General features: G+C 37.2%; 1 protein-coding gene across 1 annotated transcript; it reads left to right on the forward strand.

The window, feature by feature from the left end:
• Window positions 1-7,161: 7,161 nt before the first annotated feature.
• SQLE (squalene epoxidase) lies at window positions 7,162-27,777 on the forward strand. Its single transcript, XM_058564927.1, has 11 exons — window positions 7,162-8,224; window positions 11,210-11,462; window positions 15,460-15,640; window positions 16,767-16,863; window positions 17,819-17,932; window positions 18,014-18,185; window positions 20,085-20,180; window positions 23,953-24,095; window positions 24,561-24,657; window positions 26,367-26,454; window positions 27,240-27,777. The coding sequence occupies exons 1-11, from the start codon at window positions 7,934-7,936 to the stop codon at window positions 27,430-27,432; spliced, it is 1,725 nt and encodes a 574-aa protein (XP_058420910.1). The 5' UTR covers window positions 7,162-7,933; the 3' UTR covers window positions 27,433-27,777.
• The last annotated feature ends 61 nt before the right edge of the window (window positions 27,778-27,838 follow it).

Below are 27,838 nucleotides of genomic sequence, written 5' to 3' on the forward strand. Positions count from 1 at the left end.
TTCCCATCAGCCCTGGGACTTCTCAAAGAATTTATTCTCTCTTTCTATAAAGAGGAAGATATTAAACTAATTAGATTTACTTGGCATGTTAAATTACATGGGAAACATTATCAAATAAATGATAATAAGCCTTCCTAGGTTATATTGTGTGGGTAAATGTTATTAATAGAAATGTTTTAAAAATTATACACATTCCAAAATTTCTGATCTGTCCTAGTTGTTAGTCATAATTCTGGCTATTATTTGAAAGTGTTATATGTCACAGTCTTTATCAATTGCCGTTTTTGAATGTTTTGTCATTTGCAGAAGGTTGTTCTTTTACTCTGATGACTTTGCAAATATGTTTCATCTTCAGAGGGATTCATGGGAAGGACTCTGACACTTGCTTTAGAATGCAGATTTCTGATAAACTTTCAGATTACAAAACTGAGCTGGGTAAAAATAATACAGAACTCTAACTGAGAAACTGATGGCCTCATGATACTGCTAACAGAAGATCAAGAGTTGATATCATGGGATGGAATAAATTGCTAGAGATGATTATAATTTTTATAACTTTTTGTTTGAAATATTGCTGATTTTTTTAATGTTTTCTTTTTCCAGGTTTAAGGAAAACTTTTTCCGTTTTCTCTTAAGCTAACTGTGACTTATAACAATTTGGTAAATTAGACTTTTGTAAACAGACTTGAAACATTTACCTTTTTCTCTCTATCTGATCCCTCCAGAATTTGGAAACTCTTAATGAATAAGTATATTTTCATGGCAATATGGTTGTTTGCATAAGTTCAATAAGAATCTGTTCTCCTTATAGCAGGACACAGTTGGAAATATGATTATATTACCAAGGCTTTGACTGAAATGTCATATTTGAGTAAAACCTATAGACTCAGATATGACCAGACAGCTTTTGAGGAACAAAGGTTGGACTTTGTAAAATAAAGCCACTTGGAAATATGGGCCTGGTACCTTGCTTACAGGGTTTCCAGCAACCTTTCCAGGTCAATAAGGAAGGTCACTCCCCTGCCAGTGCAGAGAACCCCAGAATATTTTGGAGACCTCGAGAAGAGAGGAATTCACCCAAATCTGTAGTTATTGCAGGTGGAGTCTAATGATGTGTCCTTGGTTTGGCTTTTCTGGCCTCAAGAGGCCTTTAAAGTTCAATCTGAGAGTCCTTATAAAAAGATGCAACAAAGCAGATTTAAAAGAGTCTGTATGATCCATTGCTATTCTTGCTGTACTTATGTAAATGATTGGGCCAAGTTTATTAAAACTACACTTATTTTGCAAACCAATAAGTCTTAATTTGGCTATCTTTGGTAAAAATGAGGGTGATTTAGACAGAAAAATTATTTTCAATAGAAACTATAATACACATTTGTGGATGTTGGATTCTGGTTCTGTTAAAACATCAGAGTAAAACAACTATCTGCAAATAACATTCAGAAATGGCAATTGACAAAGACACTTGGCTATTTCTGTAACATACGACACTTTGAGATAATAACTAGGATTATGACTGACAACCAGGACAGATCAGAATTTTTGGAATGTTATATATATTTTTAAAACACTTATATTAATAACATTTACCCACATAATATAACCTAGGAAGGCGTATTATCATTTATTTGATAATACTTCCCATGTAATTTAACATGCAAAATAAATCTAATTAGTTTAATATTTTCCTCTTTATAGAAAGAGAGAACAAATTCTTTGAGAAGTCCCAGGGCTGATTGGAAATTCTCAAACTTTGCACTTTATGTTAAAAGAAAGACTTTGATTTTGGGAGAAGTTTGTCAAAAATATCAAAAAGTTTTAAAACATTAAGTGAAATAGGAAACAATGCTTAGTTATCCATTCAATCAAAGTGACAACAGAAATAGTCAAAGGCAAACACAGTTTAAAAAGTTCAAAAAAACCTTACTAGAGAGATCTCAATCCTTTTGAACATAGGAAATTATTTTAACAAAACATAAATTTTTCTGTCTTTTAGGTAGAGTTACTCAAAGGAAAACCATTTATAACCTGTTTATCAAGAGCAGACCAAAAGTTCAAGAGAATTACCTTTTTAAGAGACAAAGCCAAATTCTACTTTTCCACCAGCTTACTTTAACCAACTAGACCATGCACAAAACTCCTCAGGGTTTACTTTCACAAACCTTCTGTCACTTACTTTTACATTCAGAAATTGTCCCATGCCTTCTTCCCTAGTACTTTAGGACAAATCTATCTTTCTTAACAGAACAAACATAAATATAATTATTCTTTATACCTTCTTTACTGACAACATACATTTTACTTTCTTTGTATACAGACTTTCCAGAAATATATGCTTTCTCATAGAAAATTTCTCAGAGTGCACAAAACATGTTTATCAATAAACTTAAGCATCTTTTAGTTTCTTTGAGATAAGAAACCAAAGGCAGACAAATCTATGCTTAGTAATCAATTTCTAATATTTTATCTTATGAGGAAATGACCCAGATACTAAACAAATTTTTATCATTGAACTTAATTTAGCAAAATTCTAAGGTTTCATGTTACCAAAAAGATTTTGCATGCTGTTTTTCAAGCATATATACCATAAAACGTAATTGTTGCACCCAACAAATCTTACCCATTTTTATCTATTTTAATTATTTGTTCTCAACAATTATGTTTAGGTCATTTTCAAAAACTTCATGCAAAGAGTTGGCTCAGTGGTGTAACAGTTAAGTGTGTGTGTTCTGCTGTGGCAGCCCGGGGTTCACAGGTTCAGATCCTGGGCACACATTGATGCACTGCTTGTCAAGCCATGCTTTGGCGATGTCCCATATAAAGTAGAGAAAGATGGGCATGGATGTTAGCCCAGGGCCAATCTTCCTCCGTGAAAAGAGGAGGATTGTCATCGGATGTTACCTCAGGGCTGATCTTCCTCACCAAAAAAAAAAAAAAAAAAAACTTCATGTGACATTAAAGCAGTTAGCCATCATGTTGAGTTGTTTTAAATATGTATACTATAACACATAATTATTGTTAAAAGTTTCCTCCAAAAAGTTTTCATCCTTTTCATATCTGTTTAGTTTACTTGTTTGCAATAATTATATTTAGATTGTCTACAAAGACTTCATGAGACATCAGACAAAATCAGCTATTATTGTAAATTATTATTTTTTTGCTGACAAATTTTGTAACAGAGATAGGAACATGTTTGCATCATATCCAATGTTGATAACTCTGAAAACATATTTATTTCCGTTCCACCAACAAACTTAAACAAGCTTTCATTTACCAAAGGTCATTTTATATCATGTTAACTTGAAAGACACCTGGGCTAGTTTCTATCAAATTTAGAAATAACTTATAAAAGTGTTTACTCTAAGCCAATTAAATACAGATCCTTTAGAAATTGTACCATCTGGAGGCAGACAAATACACATAGAGACAGATAAACACAAAGAGAGATCTTCAAAATTTTAACCAGGTCTCAGGTACAAACCTCAGAGGAATAGTTGGGTCTGAACTATTTTTTGAGCAGGTGGATCTGCTCAGATGGCCAAAAATATTTACAAAAGATTCTTTTCTTTTTGTAAGGATCCTCTTTACAGCTGCTTTTTAAATCCTTTTGTCTTTTAGAAGTTTCTGCATATTAACCAAAGACTATATTCCATCATCAGAGATTTTGAATCCTCTCCTCTAAGAGTGTCCCCTTAAGGTGGCCTCATCTGAAACAGAAGTTCCCCAGCATGACCATTATAATTCCAAATTATATCAAAACTTTACTTATTTTTACTTGCTTAATTTTAGATTAGGAATTTCAGGGGAGTTGAAGTGGGGAAGCTCAGTGAGAGAACAGTTTTGGTTTCATTCAGCTAGCAAGGCCACTGACATCCCCCAGTCTGGGATGTTTAAATTATTTAATTATTATCTTTTAAAGAGACAATTAAGTATTCATGATTTAATTTATAAGCCTCAAAAGATTAAAATAGGCTTCCCATTGGTTGTTTAATTTTATAGCCAGCTCTTTCCAATTGCATATGCAAATACACCAGTTTGAAATTGTCCCATTTTGCCCATTCTGTCTCTAGAGTCTAAAGAATATTGTGGCCATGTGGTGTCACAAAAGAAAACCATCTTCTTCTTGGGCATGGGATCATAGGTGAAGTCAACCCATTTAGCCAAGAAGCGGCCCAGAGGGCTTTTCTTGGGGACAGATGGAGTTCCTCCCATTCCAATACACAGAGATGGACAGATACACAGATCCAGACACAGAAAAAACAGACACCAGTGACCCAGTTCCCAGATTTAGGGTAGAAAAGCCTACAACTGTTCCCACTCCAAATGCATGCCCAGATGGCCCGTCAGCCAATGGAAAGGACCCCAGATGGAGGAGAAGGGAGTTCATAGGCATCCCCAAGGCAACTCACCCTATTCCAGATTGAGCGTGTCGACTCACCAGAAGCAAAAACAAACAAACAAACAAATCTAGAGCCTGTTTCATTTCTTCAGCCACCAGGAAGCATTGAAGGTAACCGACAATCGGGAGAATGTAGGGGACAGTCCCTGTGAGAAAAAGCATCCTGGCAGCCACTGGGAGAGTCTTGAACTTCTCCTGGACTCAAGTAGCCATGGGCAGAGGCACATCCCATCTGGGATTACAAGTCAGAAATTTGTAACAGAGCAAAAAGGGGCTCATTCTGCTCACCGCAATCCAGTGCCAATCAATTGCAAACCTGCTGGTGGTTGAGAAAGGAAAGTTTATATGATTAGCCAGCATAATCATAAGATGGTGGACTAGTGTCCTAAAGAACCATCTTAAAATCACACAGAATCTTGAGGCAGTTATTTAGGGAAAAAGGGCAGGGAAGAAGGAGGTTTAGGGATGGCTAGCATCCAGTGTGATGTACTTCAAGGCACCACATTATCTCTTTCTTCTGTCATTTGTGATGGGTACCAATGCAGAGTTTTTCTTTTTGGAAGTCATCATGTTCCTGGGGAACTCAGAGAACAAAGTAATTGTCTGATCACAACTGGGAGATATATGTAAGCAAGAGTCGTAGAACTAGGTGATCATGTATTTTTCAATAGCAAAAGGTGCTTAATCATCTAGGCTATGTGCAGGCTAGAGTGCATTCTCAGAGACTAGTGAATCAGGGTCGTATATAGTTACAATATTGCTTCCTTTCCCTAAGATGGCTTCCCTCATGCTACCTTAAGACCTAGCTGTTACGATACCATTGAGGAATATTGTCAGGGAAAGAATCAAAGTCTTGGTTATATAATGGACAAAAGCCAAAGCAGTTATTGATAATTAAGAGTATTGGGGGACACAGGATTTGGAGACCAAAAGTTTAACTTTTGGTTTTATCACTTATAAGCTGTGATTTGGCCAAGCCACTTAACCTAACTATCATTTTCATTACTTTTAAAATCAAGGTGGTTTTGAGGGTCAACTGATGCCTGTGAAATTGTTTTGACACATAGTTATTTTATTAGCAGATAAAACATATAATATTTGGGGTAAAAAATGATGACAGGTGCCATACTTTCCTAAACCCATCAAAGTGTCTTGTTACAGGATTGCAAGGAACATTAGATTTCCTGAAGACATTGCCCTCTCTCCCCAGGGATGGCCTGACTTTTGACTTGTCCAAGGTCACAAAGCTGGTTAGTGGCAGCCAAAATCTATTCTTCCTACTACACCACTGTCATTCATCATTAATTTATTCATTAAGTACATTTTTATGGAGGATAAATTCAGTGCAAAACATTGTGCTAGGTGCTGTGGGTGATTCTGATTTATCAGACATAGATCCTTCCCTCCACAAACATAGGGATTAGTGAGATAAGACTCAACTGTAAGTGTGCAGTCAGAGATTAGTACAACAAGGTGTGAATAAACTATTATGTGACTTGGCCAGGTTCAATGGAGACTTAGTGGAAGAGGGGACAAGAAAGGCATGCTCCAAATGTCACAAAGTACTTCTGCATATGTCATAGCATTTAAAGTAGGCTGTCCAGGGTTAAGCAACAGGGTAAGCAAAGTCATTAGCTTTAGGTCTCAATAAATTCAAGTTACATCATTTCATAACAAGGGCCATCTCTCATCCTGAGACTCTTGCACATTTTTGTTCCCTCTAGAATGCTTGTCCTGGACGCAGTTCATGTAACTGCCTCGGAGGCCATGCCTGACTCCCTCCAGTTGAGGGATACACTGCTTCCTGTTTTCACGGTTTCCCGTCCACCCACTCTCAGGGCACTTATGACACCTCTATTTATTTTACTTCCTTGCTTTCTACCCCCGTCCCCTAGTTTCTGATCTTGAGCGAGCAGGGTCTACGCACATCAGTGTATCTTTAGCCTGAGCACAGTGACAAGGACGTGGAAGCCTGACAATTTGGGGCGAAGGAAGGAAACACCTAGCATATCCTCTCCTCCTCTCTTCTCTTGGCAAACGCCTGCCTACTCCTTCTTCCAGATTCAGCTTGAAAGCCACGTTCTCCAAGCGCCAGGAGCCCTTTCTACCGCCCTCTACATACACTACGCACAGGACAGAAAGGCTGCGTCAAATTCATCTCCAGGACCCCAGAACCCGGCCGGTAGTAAGCGCTCGATAAAAACTCGCTGCATGAATGAAAAGACTCGAACATTAGGCGGGGGATCTCCTGGCAGGGGTTTCCTCGGAACTAGCTCCACCTCCCCCCGGTATGGCTGCGGAGGGTAACCCGACCGCGGAACCCCGGGCACGACCCCTTCAGTCCCACCCCCTCCGGAGCCAGCCAGGGCCTTCCCACCCGCCCACCAGGCAGACGGCCCCTATCCCCACGCCCCCACCCCACACCACGCAACATCGCCCTAGCGCCTCTCCGGGCGTCACCGCGCCGGCCGCGCCGCCTGCGATTGGCCAAACGCGGCATAGCGCCATCTCAGCCTACCGCGCGGTGCGCGCCCTCATTGGCTGACGGCGGCAGTGGGCGGGGCCTGCACGCAGGGCGCGGGCGCGCGGGGCGGGGCGGGCCCCCTGGAGCCCCGCCCCCTGGTCCCTCACCTGGGCCGAGCCCTCCAGCCGCTGAGGCGCGCGGGTCCCCACGACGAGCGAAGGGCGCGGCGGTTACTCCGGTTACTGCGGCAGCGCCGCGCGGGGGAGGGCAGCCGCCGCCCGGGACGGATGCTGGCGAGGAGGCCGCCGGGAGGCGCCGCGGCCCGCTGAGGGAAGCTCTCTGGAGACCGGCGTTCATCGGCGGGGACACGAAGTCGCGGACTGGAAGGTTCGGGGGCTGGTGAGTCGGGAGCCGCTGCCGAGGAGGACGTCTCGAGGTGGGGGCTGCGTTTGCCCGCCTGGAGCCGCGGTCTCGGGGCGAGGCCGCCCTCGGTGGCGGGCGGCAGCCCGGAGGTCCCCCTTGCGCGTGGGCGGCCTCGGGGAGGAGGGGACTCCGACTCGGCAGCCCCCGCGCTCCCACCGCCGGGGCCTCGCTGTCGGGAGCCGCGAGGCCGCAGTCAGCGCAGCGCCGGGACATTGCTTTGAGTTCCCCCGTCCCCTTCCCTGCTGCTGGTGAGAGGGAGCAGTTCTACAGCACGAGGAGCCGACGTCAAAACCGAAAACATCACCCGCCGCCACCCCGGGACGAGCCCGTCCAAGAGCAGAACAGTAAAAGAGGAAATAAATGGATTGCCTGCAAGAGGCGAGTCTCATCGGGAGCGTTGGGGGCAGGCGGTTTTTTAAGACTGCTTTCTAAGTGCCCCCTGGAGGTACTTTTATACTCACTTTATATGGTTTTGTAAAGGAGTCCGATTCGAATGGTCACACTGTGACTGTTGCCTGGAGTTTGGCCGGTTCCCCGCGCTCTTTTTGGTGACACATTTTGGGGGGGAGCCTCTGATCACCAAAACCCTACAAGGAACAAAAGCATCTCAACCGTTGACCCGGTGTCACCCAAGGAGCCTTTGAAGCATGTGGACTTTTCTAGGCATTGCCACGTTCACCTATTTCTATAAGAAATGCGGAGACTTCGTCACGCTGGCCAACAAGGAGCTCCTGTTGTGCGTCCTGGTGTTCCTTTCGCTGGGCCTGGTGCTCTCCTACCGCTGCCGCTACCGGCCCGGGGCCCTGCTCGGGCGCCAGCAGAGCGGGTCCCAGTTCGCCGTCCTCTCGGATATGCTGTCAGCCTTGCCTTTCATTGGCTTCTTCTGGGCCAAATCCCCCCCGGGCTCAGAGAATAAAGAGCAGCTTGGGTCTAGGAGGGTAGGTTGAATTCAAAGTGGGCAAATGAATGAAGGTCTTATTTTAAAATTAGGATTGGGGTCACTCACATGTAAATTTTCTTCTTCTTTAAAGGGCAAAAGGCAGCAGTTTAGATACTCTGGTATGAACTCTCATTTAGTTGTTTTTTTTAAGTTCTTGACTTTCTTGGTTAGGTCCTTGACATTCTTAGGAGTTATTGAAAACATTTGTTTCATCTAGCGTTGATTGAGCCAATGCTAACTGAAATTGACTTGATTATGAATATTGATTTATGAAAGGTGAAATGAAATGTTAAAATTTCATTTTGAAGGAGGACACAATCACTTTCCCTGATGGAAAAAAAAATGTTTTATTTAAATCCTTGGGTAAGGATTGTATTTGTACCTGGGAGGAAAGAAATCTGCTGCAGGTAAGTCCAAGAAGTGACAGCTGGCTGGGGAGAGGAACAGAGCAATTCGAAAAGCTGGCAGAATAAAAATGCTCAGCATTTTAAAGTCTCGGGCAAAGTACCCTCCTCTCCCCACATCAGTGGAGCCTTGAGTAAATCAATGTAGTAATGTCCTAAATCAGGTGAATAACTGAGTAATGTCCACGGTTCAGTCGTCTTCCTAAATCAAAGGCTGGTCTTCAAATACATGTGAAGTTATGATCCCTGCAAAGACAGCAGAGGAGGACAATGGTAGGAGATGACAGAGGTTGTTGAAACCAGAACATTTAGGGGCTGTTGGCCATGGGTGTTTGGACTTTTTCACAAGAGCACTGGAGGATTTTAAGCATGGGAGTAACAATATTTGATTTTTAAAAAAACATTCCAGTTGCTGGGTAGACAATGGATTGTAGAGGTACAAGAATGGAAGCAGGGTTATCAGGTAAGAGACTACAGCAGTAGGCCAAGTGAGGGATGATGGTGACTTGGAGTTAGGGTGAGTGGCCTACAAAGTAATTTACTCTTTGAGGGTTCTGGACCTACATTATTTTATTGTATCTGTAGTACAGATTAGCAAGGCTTACAGAAGAGAGGACTTGGTTTAGAATTTTCCTCTACCGCTTCTGGCTGTGAGACCCTTGGCAAAAAAAAAAAAACAAAAAAACTGTAAGAATCAGTTACCTCTTCTGTTAGATGGGGATGGCACTAGCCTTGCTGGTAGTTAGGGAATTAAATGACTCAATGTTTGCACAGTGCCTGGTCTGCAACTGTGTAATAAAGAGTAGCTATTAATATTAGTCTAAAGGTAGTTTACATCTGTTAGGAACCCTGTGAGTAGGGCTGAGTTCAGTGAGTTCTCTGACCTTACAATAAGGTCAGAGAATGGGAAAGGAGGGGGAGGGAATCTTTCTCAATTTGAAATCTTTGGTCTGGTCTGAGATAATTTCCCTCAGGGGCAGTGAGCACTAGTCCAGGTGGCTGGAGTGCCATTACATTGCATGTGGAGAAATTTTTGAATAGGAAAATTGAATTACCAGCAGTCAGTATTGGTTCCACTTTATGAATGCCTCAGGCTTTCTGCTTCTTTGCTAAACACCAGGGAGTTGGTGGACTGTGTATTGACTACTAAGTTCCCACTCTTCCTCTTACTGACCAGGCTCTGAAAGAGTTAACTTCCTCTAGAGTTTCCTTTGCAGGATTCTGTGTGTGTGTGTGTGTAACAGGGAAAACTTAGGAAGAAAAACTAATAAAAAATGGCTAAGATGACAAAAGGAGCTTATCTTGCTCTCAGAACAGTAATTTAAATATAGTCCTTTGTTCTGGCCATTAAGAAATACTGATGGGAAGAGTAGACTCTATTGTCTTCTCCTCTTGGTAAAGGACGAAAAGGTGGACCAGGATTCAGTCCATTATAGAGGTAAAGGAAGGAAGGTAGATGAATGTTAGAATCACAGAGAATTAAAATTCTAAAGGAGTTTAGGTTTTATCTTTTTCCTTTTTGCCTGAAGTCTTTTATTAAAACCCCTTCAAGATGGCATTTAGCCTTACCTTAATCATTAAGGTCAGAGAACTCAAGGAAGATCCTTCCTTGCAATTCTGTATCTGAAATGTATTCCTATTTGAGAATCCACATACCAAGAGAAAATACTTATAACAACGTTGAATTGTTCGTTAAAAAAACCCCAAGAGGCCTTGTTATTCTCAATGGGCATAAATCTCTCTCAAAACAGGACTTTTTCATCTTCTTAATGATCAAAGTTAAAGTTTTTACTGTCAGCCCAATTAGTGATAGGTTTAATGTTTGTCTTGTTCCTAATTTGGTTGACCAGGCTTTCTTAGAGTATCAGGATGGGGAAAAAAGAAGGGGTAAATTAAGTATATTCTTATATGTTAAGGACTAAAATTGTGAACAAATCGAATCCCAAGGGACAGAAGGAGTTATTTTGTTCTGTTTAAACATTGTTGAGTTAAATAATTCTCAATTAATAGCTCAGTAGCCACAATTTGACAGTTTTTCTGTTATGTAAAATGATTTTAGATTAAGATAGATTTTTCAGATGAAAATCCAGAAGGAAAAAATAAAGATGAATAGTGGAAATATCTAAAAGGTGATGAATAGTTTGCAACATAAAGTCAAATTAGAGGTTGTATGTGATTTGCATCTGGTAGATGCTCAGTATATGTTTGAAGAATTGAGTAATTAATGGTAGAATTTTCCCTATAGTAAGTCTTTGAAGCCCTTTATAAATATTTTTTTATATTTGGCCTGATGTAGATTTCTAAATATGTCTGTATAACAGCATTTTCTAAATATATTTGGAAAACAGAATATATATTTAATTTTATTGGGATATTATTACATTTTTATTTAACCAATGTTTTGATATCATTGGTTTTTATATATGATCTGGATTTAAAATGTAACAGTTCATTTGGTTTGATAATGTTTAGGGTGTAGTGTTTGCCCAAGATGCAAAAGTCCATTGTGTCTATATAGTAGTAGTTTGACTTGAGGATAACCAACACGGCTACATAATTCACTTTTTCTTTTTAAACAGCGCAAAAAAGGAACCAATATTTCAGAAACAACCTTAATAGGAGCAGCTCCCTCTTCATCGATATCTTCTCAAAATGATCCAGAAGTTATCATCGTGGGATCTGGTGTACTTGGCTCTGCTTTGGCAGCAGTGCTTTCCAGAGATGGAAGAAAGGTGACAGTAATTGAGAGAGATTTAAAAGAGCCTGACAGGATAGTCGGAGAATTTCTGCAGCCAGGTGGTTATCATGTCCTTAAAGACCTTGGTCTTGAAGGTAGGTTCATGTAGATTTTTACGAGTTATGTGGTATAAGCAAGCCCTCTTCCCTTTAGACTGTCCTATGACTGGTAAAAAGGTATTCGATTTTATTTTTATTTGTATGTTACTATACTCATTTATCAAAAAAACTGCATAAAAATGAGAGCAAAGGAGAAAATAAGCATTTCATAGTATTAGGAAATATGAAGTAGACATAGTGTGATATAATGAGGTGGCTAAAAAATTGTAATGGTCAAAATTAAGGACTGGAAAACTAAAATGAAGGCATGAAATTTAGTGAAAGGTGAAGGGAACTATTATTTGTAGAGTGCATATTGTGTGCCTGTTATAGAATCTTTTATTTACGCATCATTCATTCATTAAATCAATGCTTTTTAAACATGAACTATTCATTTAGGAAGTATTCACTATCTGCTTTGTGTGAGGCACTGTACTGGGTACAAGGCTGTGCTAGTGAACAAGACAGATCAACTCTCTTCTCTTGAGGATCAGAGTGAAAAATATGCCCAGGGTGTGAATTGAGAAAGAGCTTGCTTGGCATGTGTGTTGGCAGTATGTTATGGTAATTATGAGCATTGATTCTGGAACTAGGTTGCCTAGGTTTGAATATTAGCTCAGGCACTTAAAAAGCTGTATGACCTTGGCTAAGTTACTTACCCTCCTGTGTATCAGTTCCCTCATCTGTAAAATGGTCATACTAAGAGTCCTTACCTCATAGGTTATTATGAGGATTAAATGCATTCATATACACAAAGCATTCAGAACAATGCCTGGTATATAGTAGGCACTATGTAAAAGTTTGCTGTTTTATTCAAGGAACTGAAAAAGAGATGAATGTAGCTAGAAAATACTGGGCGATGGGAAAAGGAGAGTGGCTTGAGGTTAAGGTTGGAGAGGTAGGCAGCAGCCAGATCATGCAGGGCTTTTTAGGCAATGGAGCAGGAGTGTGACATGATCTTGTTTATTCCTCTGCAAAGTGGTTTCAGACCTTTGACAGCTATTTACAATAACAAACACATTTTACATCCTGGCTCAGTACATGCATACATATGTAAATCTGACTGAAATTTGTTTTATTTTTACTTTTTAAATACTTGTCATGATTTTACCCAGGTATACAATTCACAATTTGAAATTCATTTCACAATTTACCGTTGAGTCACATCCTGCAGTTTGTAGAATGCTATTTTAAAAGAATACGTGGATACAGTGTGGTGAATAGACTATAAGATTGTGATGGTGGGGTAGCAAGAGTCATTGCAAGGAGTGTAATGGGAACTCACTGCTAAGTCCAATGACAGATGATGGTGGTTTGGACTAGCATGGTAGCAGAGGATATAAAGAGAAGTGGACAGAGTCATGATAAAATTAAGAGGCAGAAATGGCATGACTTGCTAAAGGATTGGTGTGATATGAGGAAGAGGGAGGTATTAAAAGTCACTCCTAGGTTTTGGTTTGAACAGCTGGTAGATGGTGGTACCATTTGCTGATAAGAAGACCTAGAGAGGAACAGGCATTGGGGGGAATTTGGGGGACATACTGAGATATCCAAGTGGAGATGTCAAGTTGAAGATATGAATCTAGAGTGCAGAGGAGTGGTTTGGGCTGGCTGGAGTTAGAAATTTCAGAGATGTCAGCATATTTGTAGTACTTTAAAGCTATGGCAACGATTGAGACCATCTAAGGAGAGCGTGCAGGAAGAAGAGAGAGAATAAACCAAGTCCTGGGAAACTGATATTTAAAGATTGCGTAGAAGAAAAGAAGCCTGCAAAAGAGACTGAAAAGGAGCAGGTGGAATGGCAGAAGAAAGCCAGCAGGGTTTGGTGTCAATCCAAGAGAGGAGAAGGAAGTAAGGATTGGGGATGTGTCAAGAAGGGAAAGGACTGGGCTGGCCCCGTGGCTTAGCGGTTAAGTGCACGCGCTCCGCTACTGGCAGCCCAGGTTCGGATCCCGGGCGCACACCGACGCACCGCTTCTCCGGCCGTGCTGAGGCCGCGTCCCACGTACAGCAACTAGAAGGATGTGCAACTATGACATACAACTATCTGCTGGGGCTTTGGGGGAAAGAAAAGGAGGAGGATTGGCAATAGATGTTAGCTCAGGGCTGATCTTCCTCAGCAAAAAAAGAGGAGGATTGGCATGGATGTTAGCTCAGGGCTGATCTTCCTCACAAAAAAAAAAAAAACAACCTGGAGCCTTTTAGGCTTATGGTTCTGATACCTTAATGTGTTGCCTTTAAAACTTCTTCACTCATTTGACTTTGAAGTTGCTTTGTATTTTTAGCATATACGTTTTTGTTTTTGTTTTTTAGCTTGCCCTTTTATAAAAAGGAATTCTGCATTTTTTAATGTGGAAGAGTGTTTTCCATGTCCATTTATCTGCTGTGTTGACCAGTGCTCTGATATCACAGTGTGGAGCTTTATGATTAATAGTGATCATTAATCTAGGTTATGTCACTGGCTTCAAAGTTAATATCTAGTATACATGAAGCATGAATTTCATAGAAATTTAGGGTACTCTCTTGCTGCCTGCTTAAAGTGAAAGTATCCAAAGTCTGTCATATTTGATTTCATCAATAAAGTTGAAATAGATGTTTCGAGAAATCTTAAATTAGACCTTTTTTGTATACTTGTCACTTAGTTTACCCAAGGAAAAATTTTACTATGCTATTATACTTTTACATCTTCTGGTGTGTTCTAAATTGGCCAATTTTAGCATTTAGAGTACTTTCATAATACAGTTACAGGTTAAGAAAAACAGTGTCTCAGTAGCTGGACAAAACATTATAGAAATACTAGATGGGCTTCAAACATTTAGGTCAGTAAAGACTGGCAATTTGCTGAGATCCAAATTGAATATGCTGCTAATTGGCAGCTTTTAGGATATCTCTGTACTTTTCTCTGATTGAATTTTAACTAGTAATAATTTAGAAATCATGCCAAGAAATAATTTATATTGATCCTAGGTCAGATGTGTGATGGATATTCATCTAGCTTGTTCCTGACCAGACTTTAAATGTAATTAAAAAACATATCAGAAAACCAGTTTATTTTGATCTTAGCATAGATGTGTAATAACATTATTATAAAGTTTTTCTTTCATCAGAAAGGAAATTATTTTAATGTACTTCATCTTAATATATTGTATTTTAATGTATTTAAACATGTTAGTATCCATGCTAAAATTCACTTTTTCACTTAAATGTGTTTCCAATACTGTTAACTGTTCTTTATCATTATAATTTTAAGCCTATGCATAGTATTTTCTCATTTGATACTTCATAATGTACTTTACCTTTCTAACTTAGATTAATATTTAGGTTATTTTCAGTTATTCTTTATTAGAGATAACATTGTAGTGAAGCTGTTCTTGCATATAACTTTAAAGATTATTAAAAATTAAAAATTAGAACTTTAGGATATCTTACATGAATTTCTGAATTTCCAAGACTAAGATTATTACATCAAAGGATGCTAACTTCTTCATGGTTCTTGATAGTTATTGCTGTTGTTAGTTTGTAAAATGTTATTAGTTTATAGTATGACCAGTAATATATAAATTTATCAGTTTTATCATAATGGCACTAGCAATTTTGATAGATCTGGTGTCTTATTGTTTCAGTTTTATTCCAATGATTTTTTTTATCGTTTTGAACATTTTGCCTATGTTCAATGTTTCTATATTATTTAGTGTGAATCATACATATACTTGTTGTCCATTATTATTGAGGTCTTAATATTTTTCCTATGGATTTTAATGAGTAAATTTTATATATAAATATTAATCTTTTATGATATTACAAATTTGATAAGACTGTTGTCTTCCAGAAGCATTAAGATTTCTGAAATAATTATATAAATGACCAATTCTCCAAATCATGTTATAGCTTTATGAAGACAGACTCATTTTTGATGCCTCCGTGTCCTCCTGATGCCTAGCATAACCCTAGACATATTAACAAAATTGGTTTTTTGAACTGAATTGTTTTACAGATGCAGTGGAAGGTATTGATGCCCAGGTTGTACATGGCTACATGATTCATGATCGGGACAGCAAATCAGATGTTCAAATTCCTTACCCTCTGTCAGAAACCAGTCAGGTGCAGAGTGGAAGAGCCTTCCATCATGGAAGATTCATCATGAGTCTCCGGAAAGCAGCTATGGCAGAGCCCAAGTAAGAGTACAGCTTCACATTTATAATGTTAAAGAAACCCATTGAAACTTGGCCTTTGTACAAATACTGTTTTATAAATTTTCATAAGTGTTTGGGTATGGGCTAGAACATAGGTATTATACTAAAATAAACTATAAGTTAGAAGAATGTTAGATCTTCAGTGCCTTTGATAAGAATATCAAATAGAGAATTTTCCTTTAAATGACATAGAACTATTGAGGATTTCCCTTTAACTAAATAAATTGTGTGATTTTTATGTGGTTGGAATTTAGAGGATATGGTTGTAACTAAGGTTTAAGTCCCTGTGTGTCCATTTTGGAGTTGGGGTTTGTGGTTATGATACTTTCTATTAAAAGTCAAGACTAGAGGACTTCAAAGGAAAATCTCTGTCCCATTCTTTGTGAGGACCTAGTCTGATGGGACTGGCTTCTTTTAATTATTAACTTACATTTGCCTCTAGCCTTTACACCATCTAGTAGTTATATCGTATATATATAATATATACTGTTAATGTACTATATATAATTATATACTATAATTGAGGAAGTTTTAAACATGAGAACCCTCATGTCCTTGGCATAGGCCTAACTGTTGAAAAAGCAAATAAGTAAGTGAACTCATCCTTAGAACTGAAAGGATTTGATGTCTGTAGAAGTGGAATATGTTCATTGTAGAAAAATGGAAAAATACTCAAAAATATAAAGAAGATTATAAAAATTATCCTCGATCCTTCTGACTAGAAGAAACTACTCTGAATGATTTAGTGGATAAACTCCAATTCTATTTTCCCATCTGTGTGTGAGTTTGGATATGTAAAGTTTTTCTGCGTGTATTTTATTTTTTAATGAATTGAGATAAAAATCTAATGTTAGTTTTTAAAATACTTCTTAAATCATTGCATTAATAATATGTATTTAGTTTTAAGAAATTAGAAATAAAAACTATACATAATTCTAAAACCCATTAGTGATGTTTTTGTTTTTTTTTCATTCCAGACCTTTTTTTACATGTGCACACGTGTGTTCAATTTATATGGGTAAACTGGAGACAAGGAATTCATCAGATAATTCTTTATTTAAATTACTCAAGTGTACTCCTGTAGAATTTATTTCTGTTTATCTTTTAGTACAAAGTTTATTGAAGGCACTGTGCTACAGTTGTTAGAAGAAGATGATGCTGTGATGGGAGTTCAGTACAGGGATAAAGAAACTGGGGACATCAAGGTGAGATTTATCAAACATTAGCTCTTCCTAAGAGATGTTTTCCTTCTTTTTCTCCTACTCATTCAAAAAAGTAGGCTTACCAGTTTATTATTCATCACATGGACTGGGTTCTTGCTAAGCCCCGCTGCAACAGGATGAGTTTCAGATTGTAACACATTGCTCTTTAGAGCACCTCAGAATGCTATACATATAACTTGTAGACAAACACCACTATATTAACAGTATTAAAAACTGAAAGAAGAAATATACACTAGCAGAGAAGCAGAGGGGAACTGGAAGGTGAGAAAAGGAAGGATTCAACATAAAAGAAATGATTAGGATAAAATAAACAATTGTTTAAATCAAAAAGGCAAAAGTAAGAGAATCTCGGGGGAAATAGCAGAATAAAACAGTTTCCAGTATGTGCTCATGTTGGTTTGCAAAAGAAGAGAAAGAGTCAAAGCCCAATCTGTTGACTCTCCCGGGCTGCTCCATAGGGTCACCAACTCCTAGAAATTGTACTCTAATGGAGGCATTTGCAAGGTAATATAAATATATACATTTATGTGTACAAAAATTCTTCTAAGCCTTAGCCACTGATTGAAAGCACTATATAAACTTAGAAAATTCTAGAATAAAAGAATCTGGCTAGTTCTTGGAATTTGTAATGAGATTCAGTCTTCTCTGGTCCATGCTTGCTTTGTAGTTGTTTCTCCTATTGTCTGTCATAGTGTAGCTTAATCCCAGGTGGTCTGGATGGTAGAGCTTTGAAGGAAGGTGATCTTCAGGGACTCCTCTAACGATTGGTCATGCGTTAACTGAAGCCCACATAACAGCTTCTTCAATAGCATTATCGTCAAATACTCTATAATGTTGTCCAATAATGTATTTAAATTTACTCATGCACATTTTAAAAGAATGGTCCTTTTACTGTATATCTAACCATTTAGCTGAATATTCTTTATCTTTGTTGTAGGAACTCCATGCTCCATTGACTGTCGTTGCAGATGGACTTTTTTCTAAGTTCAGGAAAAACCTGATCTCCAATAAAGTTTCTGTTACATCTCATTTTGTTGGCTTTCTTATGAAGGTACTGTAGGAGTGTAATTGTAGAAAATAAAAGCAACTTCAAATTTGAAAGTTATTAAAATATTTTATATTTTTTTCCTAGGATGCACCACAGTTTAAAGCAAATCATGCTGAACTTATTTTAACTAATCAGAGTCCAGTTCTCATCTACCAGATTTCGTCTAATGAAACCCGAGCACTTGTTGATGTTCGAGGGGAAATGCCAAGGGATTTAAGAGAATATATGGCTGAAAAAATTTATCCACAAATACCTGGTAAGAAATAGGATTTCACTCTCATTGTAATCTACAGTCTGAAAGCAAATCTTGCAAAAGGCTCTCCAGCTCCAGTTCTCACTAAAGCTGTGTCTAAATTAGGTCAAAGGTAAGGATGGCAGGTGAAAAATGCATCCAGTCAATCAGATACACTGAAACTGAATTTACACTAGTACATAAAAAAATCTCCCAAACTAAAAAAAATAGTTTCAATATATTTTTCATATTAATAATTAAAGCATAGTTTTCAGAATAATTATTAATATTGGCATATATAGTATTTTTTAAATTAGTCTGAATAGCAATATAAGGTCTCTGAATTCTTAAAATATCTCTTATAGTTAACTACTTTTGTGCTTGGTTTTTGTAGAAATGATAGCTACCATTTATTGAATGTCTACTATATAAGAGGTGCTTTACAAACATACTTTCATTTAATCTAACCAACCACCCTATGAGGTAGGCATTATAATTATCCCCATTTTACAGACGAGGGAACTAAGATTCAGAGAGGTTACTTAGCTTCTCCAAGGATAGACTGTTAGTAAGTGGCAGAGCCAAAGTTGAAACTAGGTCTGTCTGGTTCATACATCCTGGCCCTGGGAACATGAGAACTATGAGAGATCTTCAAGATCAGTTTAATTTTGAGTTGAACACAGAAAGCTTCGTGAGATTTCAGACATCTTTGTAAAACACTCATAAAAATTACTTTCTGGTTTTTTTTGAGAACAGGAAGATGTAAGTAAGAAGAAAATGTAAAAACTTATTAAGACTGTTGATAAAATTGAAGGGAAACCCTGCTTGGCAATTGTGATATGATTACAGTAATAGGAAACTATCCTTGGTATGAGTACATGTTGTTTAAATATTCTGTTTTTTTCAAGTTGTTTTGTAAACTAAGTGAAAGCACTCTGTTTAATAACTAACAGAATATTAACAGAAATGAAGGTATACATGGACCAAATTAGATTTTTAATAATGACATTTTCAAAATTTCAGTATGTTTTCACTCAGTTAAGCCATTTTTGAAGTTTTCAGATGGAAAAATAAGTTACACATATTTAGGAAAAGGATAGTCAATAACGTGATATTTTTAGCATTTTTTTTCTTTTACAGTAGATTGTTTTTTTGCCAATCCAGAGGTTAGTTGGAGCAGACTGCTCCGAGATGATGGAAGGAAACCCTTTGTAGATTTAGATTAATATTAGTTAGGTTATTGAAATTCTACTCCTTGTAGAAATGGAATGGTTTTAACATAGGAAAAACATAGGTTTTAATATTCTGCTCCTGTATTCCCAGATTACAATGGGAACTGTATGAAAAGAAAGTTCATTTTCTACACATGTAGAAGCACAAAACTTTAAAACTGGAAGGTATCTCAGAGATGAGCTAATCCAACCATTTCATTTTATAGACAAAGAAACTGAAGGTCAGAAGGGTAGAGCTCTCTACATCTTATCTTTCTTCTACTGTACATACCCCCTTGCTGTTTGTGAGCTGATAGTATATTTCATCTGATATTACCAGAATATGGTTGTGACAATAAATTGTTAAATGTGACAGCTGTCAGTTAACATTTGGAAGAGAGGGGGGTGGTTTTTCTCCCTGTCTCATGTCATCTGAATTTGCTTCACTCCTGTAGTTTTTTTGTTCATTCAGCTGTATGTATATCTATTTATGTTAATTTTCTCTTAGATTCCTTAATCATTCCTTAGCATGAATGACTAGGTCCTTAATGAACAATTTTATTAATAAAATAATTAATTCTTGATTTATCACTAGGGTTATGTGTAACAACCATACAGATGTATAGTAGGTATTTGTTTATACTTGATAAGAAAATGTGATAATTTGAAATTGAAATGTTATAAACCATTTATTTGGTGGGATTAATTGCAGATCATCTGAAAGGACCATTCCTAGAAGCCACTCAGAACTCTCGTTTGAGATCTATGCCAGCAAGTTTCCTTCCTTCTTCACCAGTAAACAAACGAGGTATTATTTTATTGGACTGATTTTATAAAGGATATTCCAAATATTCAAATTTGATATTCCAAATGACATATATGTGATTAAATTTATACCACTGAGAATAACATGTGGGACAGAGAATTGGTTACTGTGGATTAACACTTTACCAATATTAAAATTAGTTTTATGTTTTCTTTATTATTTAATATTGAGTGTATATAAGTCACTGTGCTAGTTATTGGGGATACAACAGTTAAATATAGTCCTTAATCTAGAGAGAGCAGTTTTCTAGTGAGGGATATAGACAGATAATTTCAGAACACTGTTGATAAATGCTGTAATGAAAGCCCCACTCATGGTATCACAGTTTTCACTGTGAAGGGGGACGTGCAAGGCAGGGAGGGGAGTTTGTGAACTGGGAATGGTGATTAGGGAAGACATTGCTCAGAAAATAAAGCTGAAGTTGGGGCATAGAGATGAGTGGGAGTTCATTAGGTTGACAGTGAGATGAGGGACTTCTAAGTAGATGGAACAACATTTGCAAGAGCTAGGAGGGCTGAGCAACGGTGGCACTTTCAGTGAACTCAAGTAGTTCCCAATGGCTGGGGCGTAGCATAGGTGTCAGAGTGGTAGAAAGGTAAGACATTTATGTAAAGTTTAGTTTTAATCCTATAGATAATGGGAAGGTTATCTATATCATTGAAAGCGTTTTTTTTTTTTATAATAGCTTTATTGAGATATAGTTTACAAATCTTATAGTTCATTTATTTAAAGTATACAGTTCATTATTTTTTAGTATATTCATAGGATATGCAGCCTTCACCATAATCAATTTTAGAACATTTATCACCCCAAAAAGAAACCCTGTACCTGTTAGCAGTCACTCCTCATTGCCTCCCAGCCCCTAGCCCACCACTAATCTACTTGTGTCTGTAGATTTGCCTATTCTGCACATTTCCTATACATGGAATCATATAATATATCATCCTGTATAACTGGCTTCTTTGAGGTTCATCCATGTTGTAGCATGTGTCAGTTCTTCATTTGCTTTTATGGCCAAATAATATTCCATGTGTAGATAGACTGCATTATCATTATCCATTCATCAGTTGATAGACATTTGTGTTGTGTCCACTTTGGGTTAGTATGAACAATGCTGCTGTGAACATCAGTGTACGAGTTTTTGTGTGGACATATATTTTGATTTTTCTTCGGTATGTACCTAGGAGTAAAATTGCTGGGTCATACGGTAATTCTGTGTAACTCTTTGAGGAACTGCCAAACTGTTTTCTAAAGTGGCTGCCCCATTTTACATTCCCATTAGCAGTGTATGAGGGTTCCAATTTCTGCACTTCCTCAGCAACATTTGTTATAATCTGTCCTTTTGCTTGTAGCCATCCTAGTAGGTATGAAGTGATATCTCATTGTGGTTTTGATTGTTTTTCTCTGATGGATAATGATGTTGAACATCTTTTCATGTGCTTATTGGCCCTTTATATATCATCTTAGGAGAAATGTCTATTCAGACTGCACATTTTTTAAGTGGGCAAATTAAACTTTTATTGTTGAGTTGTGAGAGTTCTTTATATAGTCTAGATATAAATCTCTTATCAGATATATGATTTGCAAAAATTTTCTCTCATTCTGTGGGTTGTCTTTTCACTTCTTTGATGGAATCCATTAATTTTCATGAAGTCCAGTTTCTCTTTTTTTCTTTTTTGGTCCTTGTGCTTTTGATGTCCTATCTAAAAAGGCTTTGCCCAACCCATGGTCACAAAGATTTACTCCTATATTTTCTTTTAAGACTTTTATAGTTTTAGCTATTACATTTAGGTGTTTTATCCATTTAGAGTTAAATTTTGTGTATGGTGTGAGGAAGGGGTCCAACTTCATTTGTTTCTGTGTGGATATCCAGTTGTCTCAGCACCATTTGTTGAAAAGACTATTCTTTCCCCATTGAAGTGTCTTGGTGCTCTTGTCAAAATTTAATTGACTGTAACGTAAGAGTTTATTTCTTTCAACAAGATTTTCTAGTTCTCAGAGTGTAAGTTTTACATTTCTGTTAAATTTATTCGTATTTTACTCCTTTTGATGCTATTGTAAATGGACTTGTTTTCTTAATTTCATTTTAAGCTTATTCATTGCTGGTGTATAGAAATACAATTAATTTTTGCATATTTGTCTTGTATCTTGAAACCTTGCTGAATTCATTTATTAGTTCTAATAGTTCATTGAAAAGTTTTAAACAAGGTAGTGGCATAATTTGATTTTTATTTTAGAAATATTACTCTAATATGTAGTGGAGAATGGTTTGGAGAAAGTTCAGACTAAAGCTTATGAAAGGCTATGTAATTATTCGATGTGAATAGTGATGAAAGCCCTGAACTAGGGTTGTGGTAATAAAAATGGAAGGCAGGGAATGGATTTGGGTAATATCTAGGATGTAGCATGCATGAAACTCAGTGATTAATTGGATATTGTAGTAAGAGAGAGTCAGGCCTCTTGAGATTCCAGTTTCAGACTTAGATAGTTTGCCAGCTATTTGCTGACATTGGAAATATAGGGGAAAGAGTATGAGTTTCGGGAAGTGTGGGGAGAGGTGATGAGTTCACTTTTGGACACACTGAGTGTGAAGTGCTGGAAGGGCATTTGAGTGGAGATGTGTGGAACACCACTGAAGACGTGAGTGTGGAGCTCCGAAGAGAGGTCTGAATGGGAGCTGCCGATACACTCTGGTTCCTGAACATGAACAGATTGTATACAGATTGTAGTTTGCTGTGGAAAAACATGCATAATAAACCACCAACCACATAAAAAAACTGTAATGCAAAGCACAATGAAGCCATTGCCAAATTGACATAAACAGCATGCTATGAGAACATATGCTAATGGGTGGGATTGGGAATGTTCCATGGAGAAGGAGGGATAAAAGCTGGTTATAGGTTGTGGTTTAAGAATAATGCATAAAAAAATTTGAATTAATATTTAGAAGCTACTTTTTTACAAATGAATATTTATTATATGTACTATAATTAGTTATAAATGTAGTATATTATGACATTATGGAAAAAAATTATCCATAATTCTGTCCCCTTAACACTGTTATTGTGGTTGTCTATTTCTCTCTCAGACAAAATTAAATAAATGGTTTGTTTAAATGTCACTCTAGGGCCGGCCCTGTGGTGTAGTGGTTAAAGTTTGGCACACTCTGCTTTGGCGGCCTGGGTTCGTGGGTTCGGGTTCCTACACCACTCGTCAGCCATGCTGTGGTGGCGTCTCACATACAAAATAGAGGAAGATTGGCACGGATGTTAGCTCAGGGCTAATCTTCCTCAAGCGAAAGAAGAGGGGGATTGGCAACAGATGTTAGCTCAGGGTGAATCTTCCTCAGCAAAAAGAAAAAAAGTCCCTCTAAGTCATAGGTCTTAACCAGGCTGACAGTGGACTGGGAACCTTAGAGTTAGGCAGCTCAGTCAGAGGTGCACCTAGAGTCAAACTGTGGAGCTTTTTGCTTCTGCTGTTTTGATTCAAGGGGCTGATTTTCAGATAAGATTCAATCAAGGCTTATTCTCCTAAATTAACTTCTGATGGTTTTGGAATATCTGCCTGTTAATTGAATCAACTCTTGAATTTTTGCCTCAAGAAATTTTAGTCATGATTTGTTCCCTTGTGTTTTCGCATTCTTAATTACTAGCTCACAGCCATAATGTTTATAAATTAACAGAGTAGTCTCTTTTTTTTTGTCTCAAGGGATGCTCCAGGATGATGTCATGATCTAAATTCTGTCTCCCTATAGGTGTTCTTCTTTTGGGAGATGCACATAATATGAGGCATCCTCTTACTGGAGGAGGAATGACTGTTGCTTTTAAAGATATAAAACTGTGGAGGAAGTTGCTAGAGGGTATTCCTGACCTTTATGATGATGCAGCTCTTTTCCAGGTAAGCTAGTAAATCGTTCTTTGACAAAAGTGTCTCAAAATAGATTTCTTTGTGGGGCCTAAGAGAAGTGGGGTCTTGATGGGGAGATGTGTACCTGGGAGCCTGATCCTTAGTAAGGGTTCTTAGGCAGTCTTACTCAGGCTTAAGAATCTGACTTGCAACCTATGAATCTTACAGAATTTCTAAATTTCTGTATTTGAATATTATGTAACATTGTATTGCCTGAATATTATGTAACACACATGCCTGGGCCATGTGCTCATAGTGATTTTAAGTTTAGCTTCAGAGTCACATAAACATATTGCTCTGGAGAGGTGTGTGTGTGTAAATGATAAACATAAAGCATAATTACTTGCAGATAATCCTCAGGATAAATACCAGTTTGAGGGGATTATGAACATCAGTTTGTGCTTTCTGTTTTTTTTTTCTCCTTACCATATATTAAATGATCTTTTCCTTTTTTAGGCCAAAAAATCATTCTATTGGTCAAGAAAAACGTCTCATTCCTTTGTTGTGAATGTCCTTGCTCAGGCTCTTTATGAATTATTTTCTGCCCCAGATGGTAAGTGTAGATAGTTTTTAGTGAACATTACTGAATTTCAGATTTTTAGTACAGGAAGGGAACTTAATTACAAAAAAGTTAATGATTAGACCAGAAATAGAAATGTTTTATGAGTTTGCTGACTCCCAAGTTGGTAGTCCTTTTTAACTCCATCCTTGAGGAAGAGTTTTTAGCTTCTAATCATCATGTATCCACCACTTTATGTGGAAAGCTGTTGTCTTCCCTTACATAACCTTAATAGCAATACCTCAGTAAAGTATTATTAATTCCTCTGGTCCAAATCAGATCATGCATATCCCCAAATGCATAAGATTGTGATAGAGGATATTTCTGGCCGTGAATTAAAATAGTTGTTAATCTTTTTCTTCCATAAGACTAGTTTCAGTTTCTTTTCAAAGTAGTATTTTATAAAATGAATATGAGCTTCATATCAAGTTTTTTGTCTCCTGTTAAAATGCACAAGTAATAGAATGCATCCACCTTTTACTCATTTGAAATACTCCCATGCTTTTGTTTTTGTTTCTATATTGTAGAGAGGTGATGGTCAATCTATATATTAAGGACACATGACTTAGCAGAAGCAGCGTTAGAAATGGAGGAAGAAGCAACTGTGCCCCCTCCCAACCATAGCAATGTACAAATTAGTTAACATAGGTTAATGAAACTAGATCTTTAGGTTTTCAAGAGTAAATATAACTCACATCCCATTACTTCAGATATTTACAACAAAGCTATTTCTATGTCCTGGCTGAGGCCCTAGTGATCTGTGCTTTGGTGATCTGATTACATAGGATGATACTGTACAAATGCCTTCTGTAGCCTCTGTAACCATCATTCTTGCTAAAAAAAAAAAACAACTCATTGATTGTGATTTGCCAATCAAATCTCTCTTGCTAATTGGCATGGAAGTTCAAATGGCTGATTGGGCAAATAAAAAGAAAAGAACTAAATTTTGAGTTTTTCTAAGCTCTCCTTTCAAGCTTTTCTAAGCTCTTGAGTTTCTTACATTATTAATTTGAATCTGCCAACAAAACAACATAAAGTTATGAAAGACTGGAGGAGGAAAGAGCTTTATTGGAGTAAGAGTCTGCCTATTGCATCTTTTTTTATCTATTGTGAAGAAAAAAATCTAGGCATACCTAAGAAGAACATTGATTCTAAACTATTAAAAAGGTTATTGATAGATTATACTATGTTTTGAGGATTTAATGAGTTACTTTGAAAAGTATAAAAAACTTTACAGATATAAGGCATTATTATAACTTACTATTCACAGCTGTTCTTTTTACTTGATAATTTGCTGCTCAGAGATATGGGTTGGGAATCTTAGTGACTTGGAATTTGGTTTCCAGAATTGTGATTTTATAACAGAGTTTACAAAATATTTTGCATCATTTAATGAATTTATAACAATCAAGGAAATAGCTTTCAAACAACTCTCAACTTCTGAGACCTACATATTTGGTATAGTAATCATTTATTAGCAGAATAAAGCTTATTCATCCTTAAATTACTATCCATTATGTTGATTATGAAATTTAAAAGAAATCATGGGTTGTTGAAATTTCAGGACTAGATTTTTAAAAAATTACCTATAAGGTTTGATATATATTATATCTTCATTTTTTCTGATATATGATTAGCACCATAACATAAATGTGTGAATATTGTGATTGAGAGTAATTTTTAATTGTTTTTTTTTTTTTTAGATTCCCTACATCAACTAAGAAAAGCTTGTTTTCTTTATTTCAAACTTGGCGGAGAATTTGTTGCTGGTCCTGTTGGGCTGCTTTCTGTGTAAGTTGTTTTGACGACACAGAGAAAACAGATATTCCAGATTTTCATAGGACTGTTTAGTTTATGAATTACTGCAAATCTTTCTTTCTTATACATTTTGTCATTTTATTATCCATTAGTATCCCAATCAGCAGGTAGCCCAGAGAAATGAAAAAGGCAACATTTAGTCCTGTGTTTTATTTCTGGGAAAGTATGTTGATTAGAAGTTGGTGGCAGATGAGGCTAAAACTCTTGATTAAAATAGAAGCTTGTTTTTTGCCTGTAGGTTCATCTATATGATCTGCTCTATGGGAGCCATGGGTAAGAGAAATTCGTATTTAAAAACTGAAGTGCAGGGACTCATGAAACTCAGTAATAGTTTTGAGGGTGCAGAAGAATGTGGAACTATTCTTGGAAAGTCTGCAAAGTGCAGTTCTTTAAGTCTTTTCTCATTCGTCTGTAATCTGAATGTCAGCACTGTTATCTTTTGAAAAGCCTAGACTCCAACAGGCCAGGCCATCCAGGTACTGCAGACTGGGACCTCAAGAATAGTGAAAGAAAACAGCTCAAAACATATGACTTCTGTAAACTAGACTAAGAGGAGTTAACTGGCTTCCCTGACAGGGGTATGTCCTAAGTAGTTTCTTGTTAAAAAAAAAAATTTATTTGTTCCTGCCATCAAACTTAGTAGGCAGACACAAGCTTGTAAAGTCCTCTAAAATGTCTAATGTGTTTAACTTTATAGATGATACACAGATTTTAATTTCTGAGTCTTACAAATATATGTGTTGTTTTTTCTGTTACAGACTGTCTCCTAACCCTCTAGTTTTAATTGGACACTTCTTTGCTGTTGCTGTCTATGCCACGTATTTTTGCTTTAAATCGGAACCTTGGATTACAAAACCCCGAGCCATTTTCAGTAGTGGTGCTGTGTTGTACAAAGCATGCTCTGTAATATTTCCTCTAATTTACTCAGAAATGAAGTACTTGGTTCGTTAAGCTTAAATGAGGGAACCACTTGTGGATGAGTATTTGGAACTCAGCAAGTCCTAAGAGACTGTTGGAAGAGGGTGTATATAGCATAGTAGTATACCACTTCTAAAGTGGAAATTCTTGGACCAACATTGGGATTAACTTGTTTTTGCAGTTATTTGTATATAAACATGTAAATATATGCTTTAATTTGCAATTTAAAATGAAAGGTAAATTAAGATAGATATTTAAAAAAGATGATTGTTACCATAAATTAGTGCTAATACTGAGGAACTGTGGTTTTTCTTTTGAATTCAGTATCTGGGATGAGTCATTGTGGGACATGCAAATAAAATGAAGAATGAATCCTCACGTCTTTTTGTTTCTTGTGGACTTCTTTACATAGCTTCATTATAATGGAAAAGAAAACCAA

The sequence above is a fragment of the Diceros bicornis genome, chromosome 21 (assembly GCF_020826845.1).
Source record: "Diceros bicornis minor isolate mBicDic1 chromosome 21, mDicBic1.mat.cur, whole genome shotgun sequence".
Taxonomy (NCBI): Eukaryota; Metazoa; Chordata; class Mammalia; order Perissodactyla; family Rhinocerotidae; genus Diceros; species Diceros bicornis.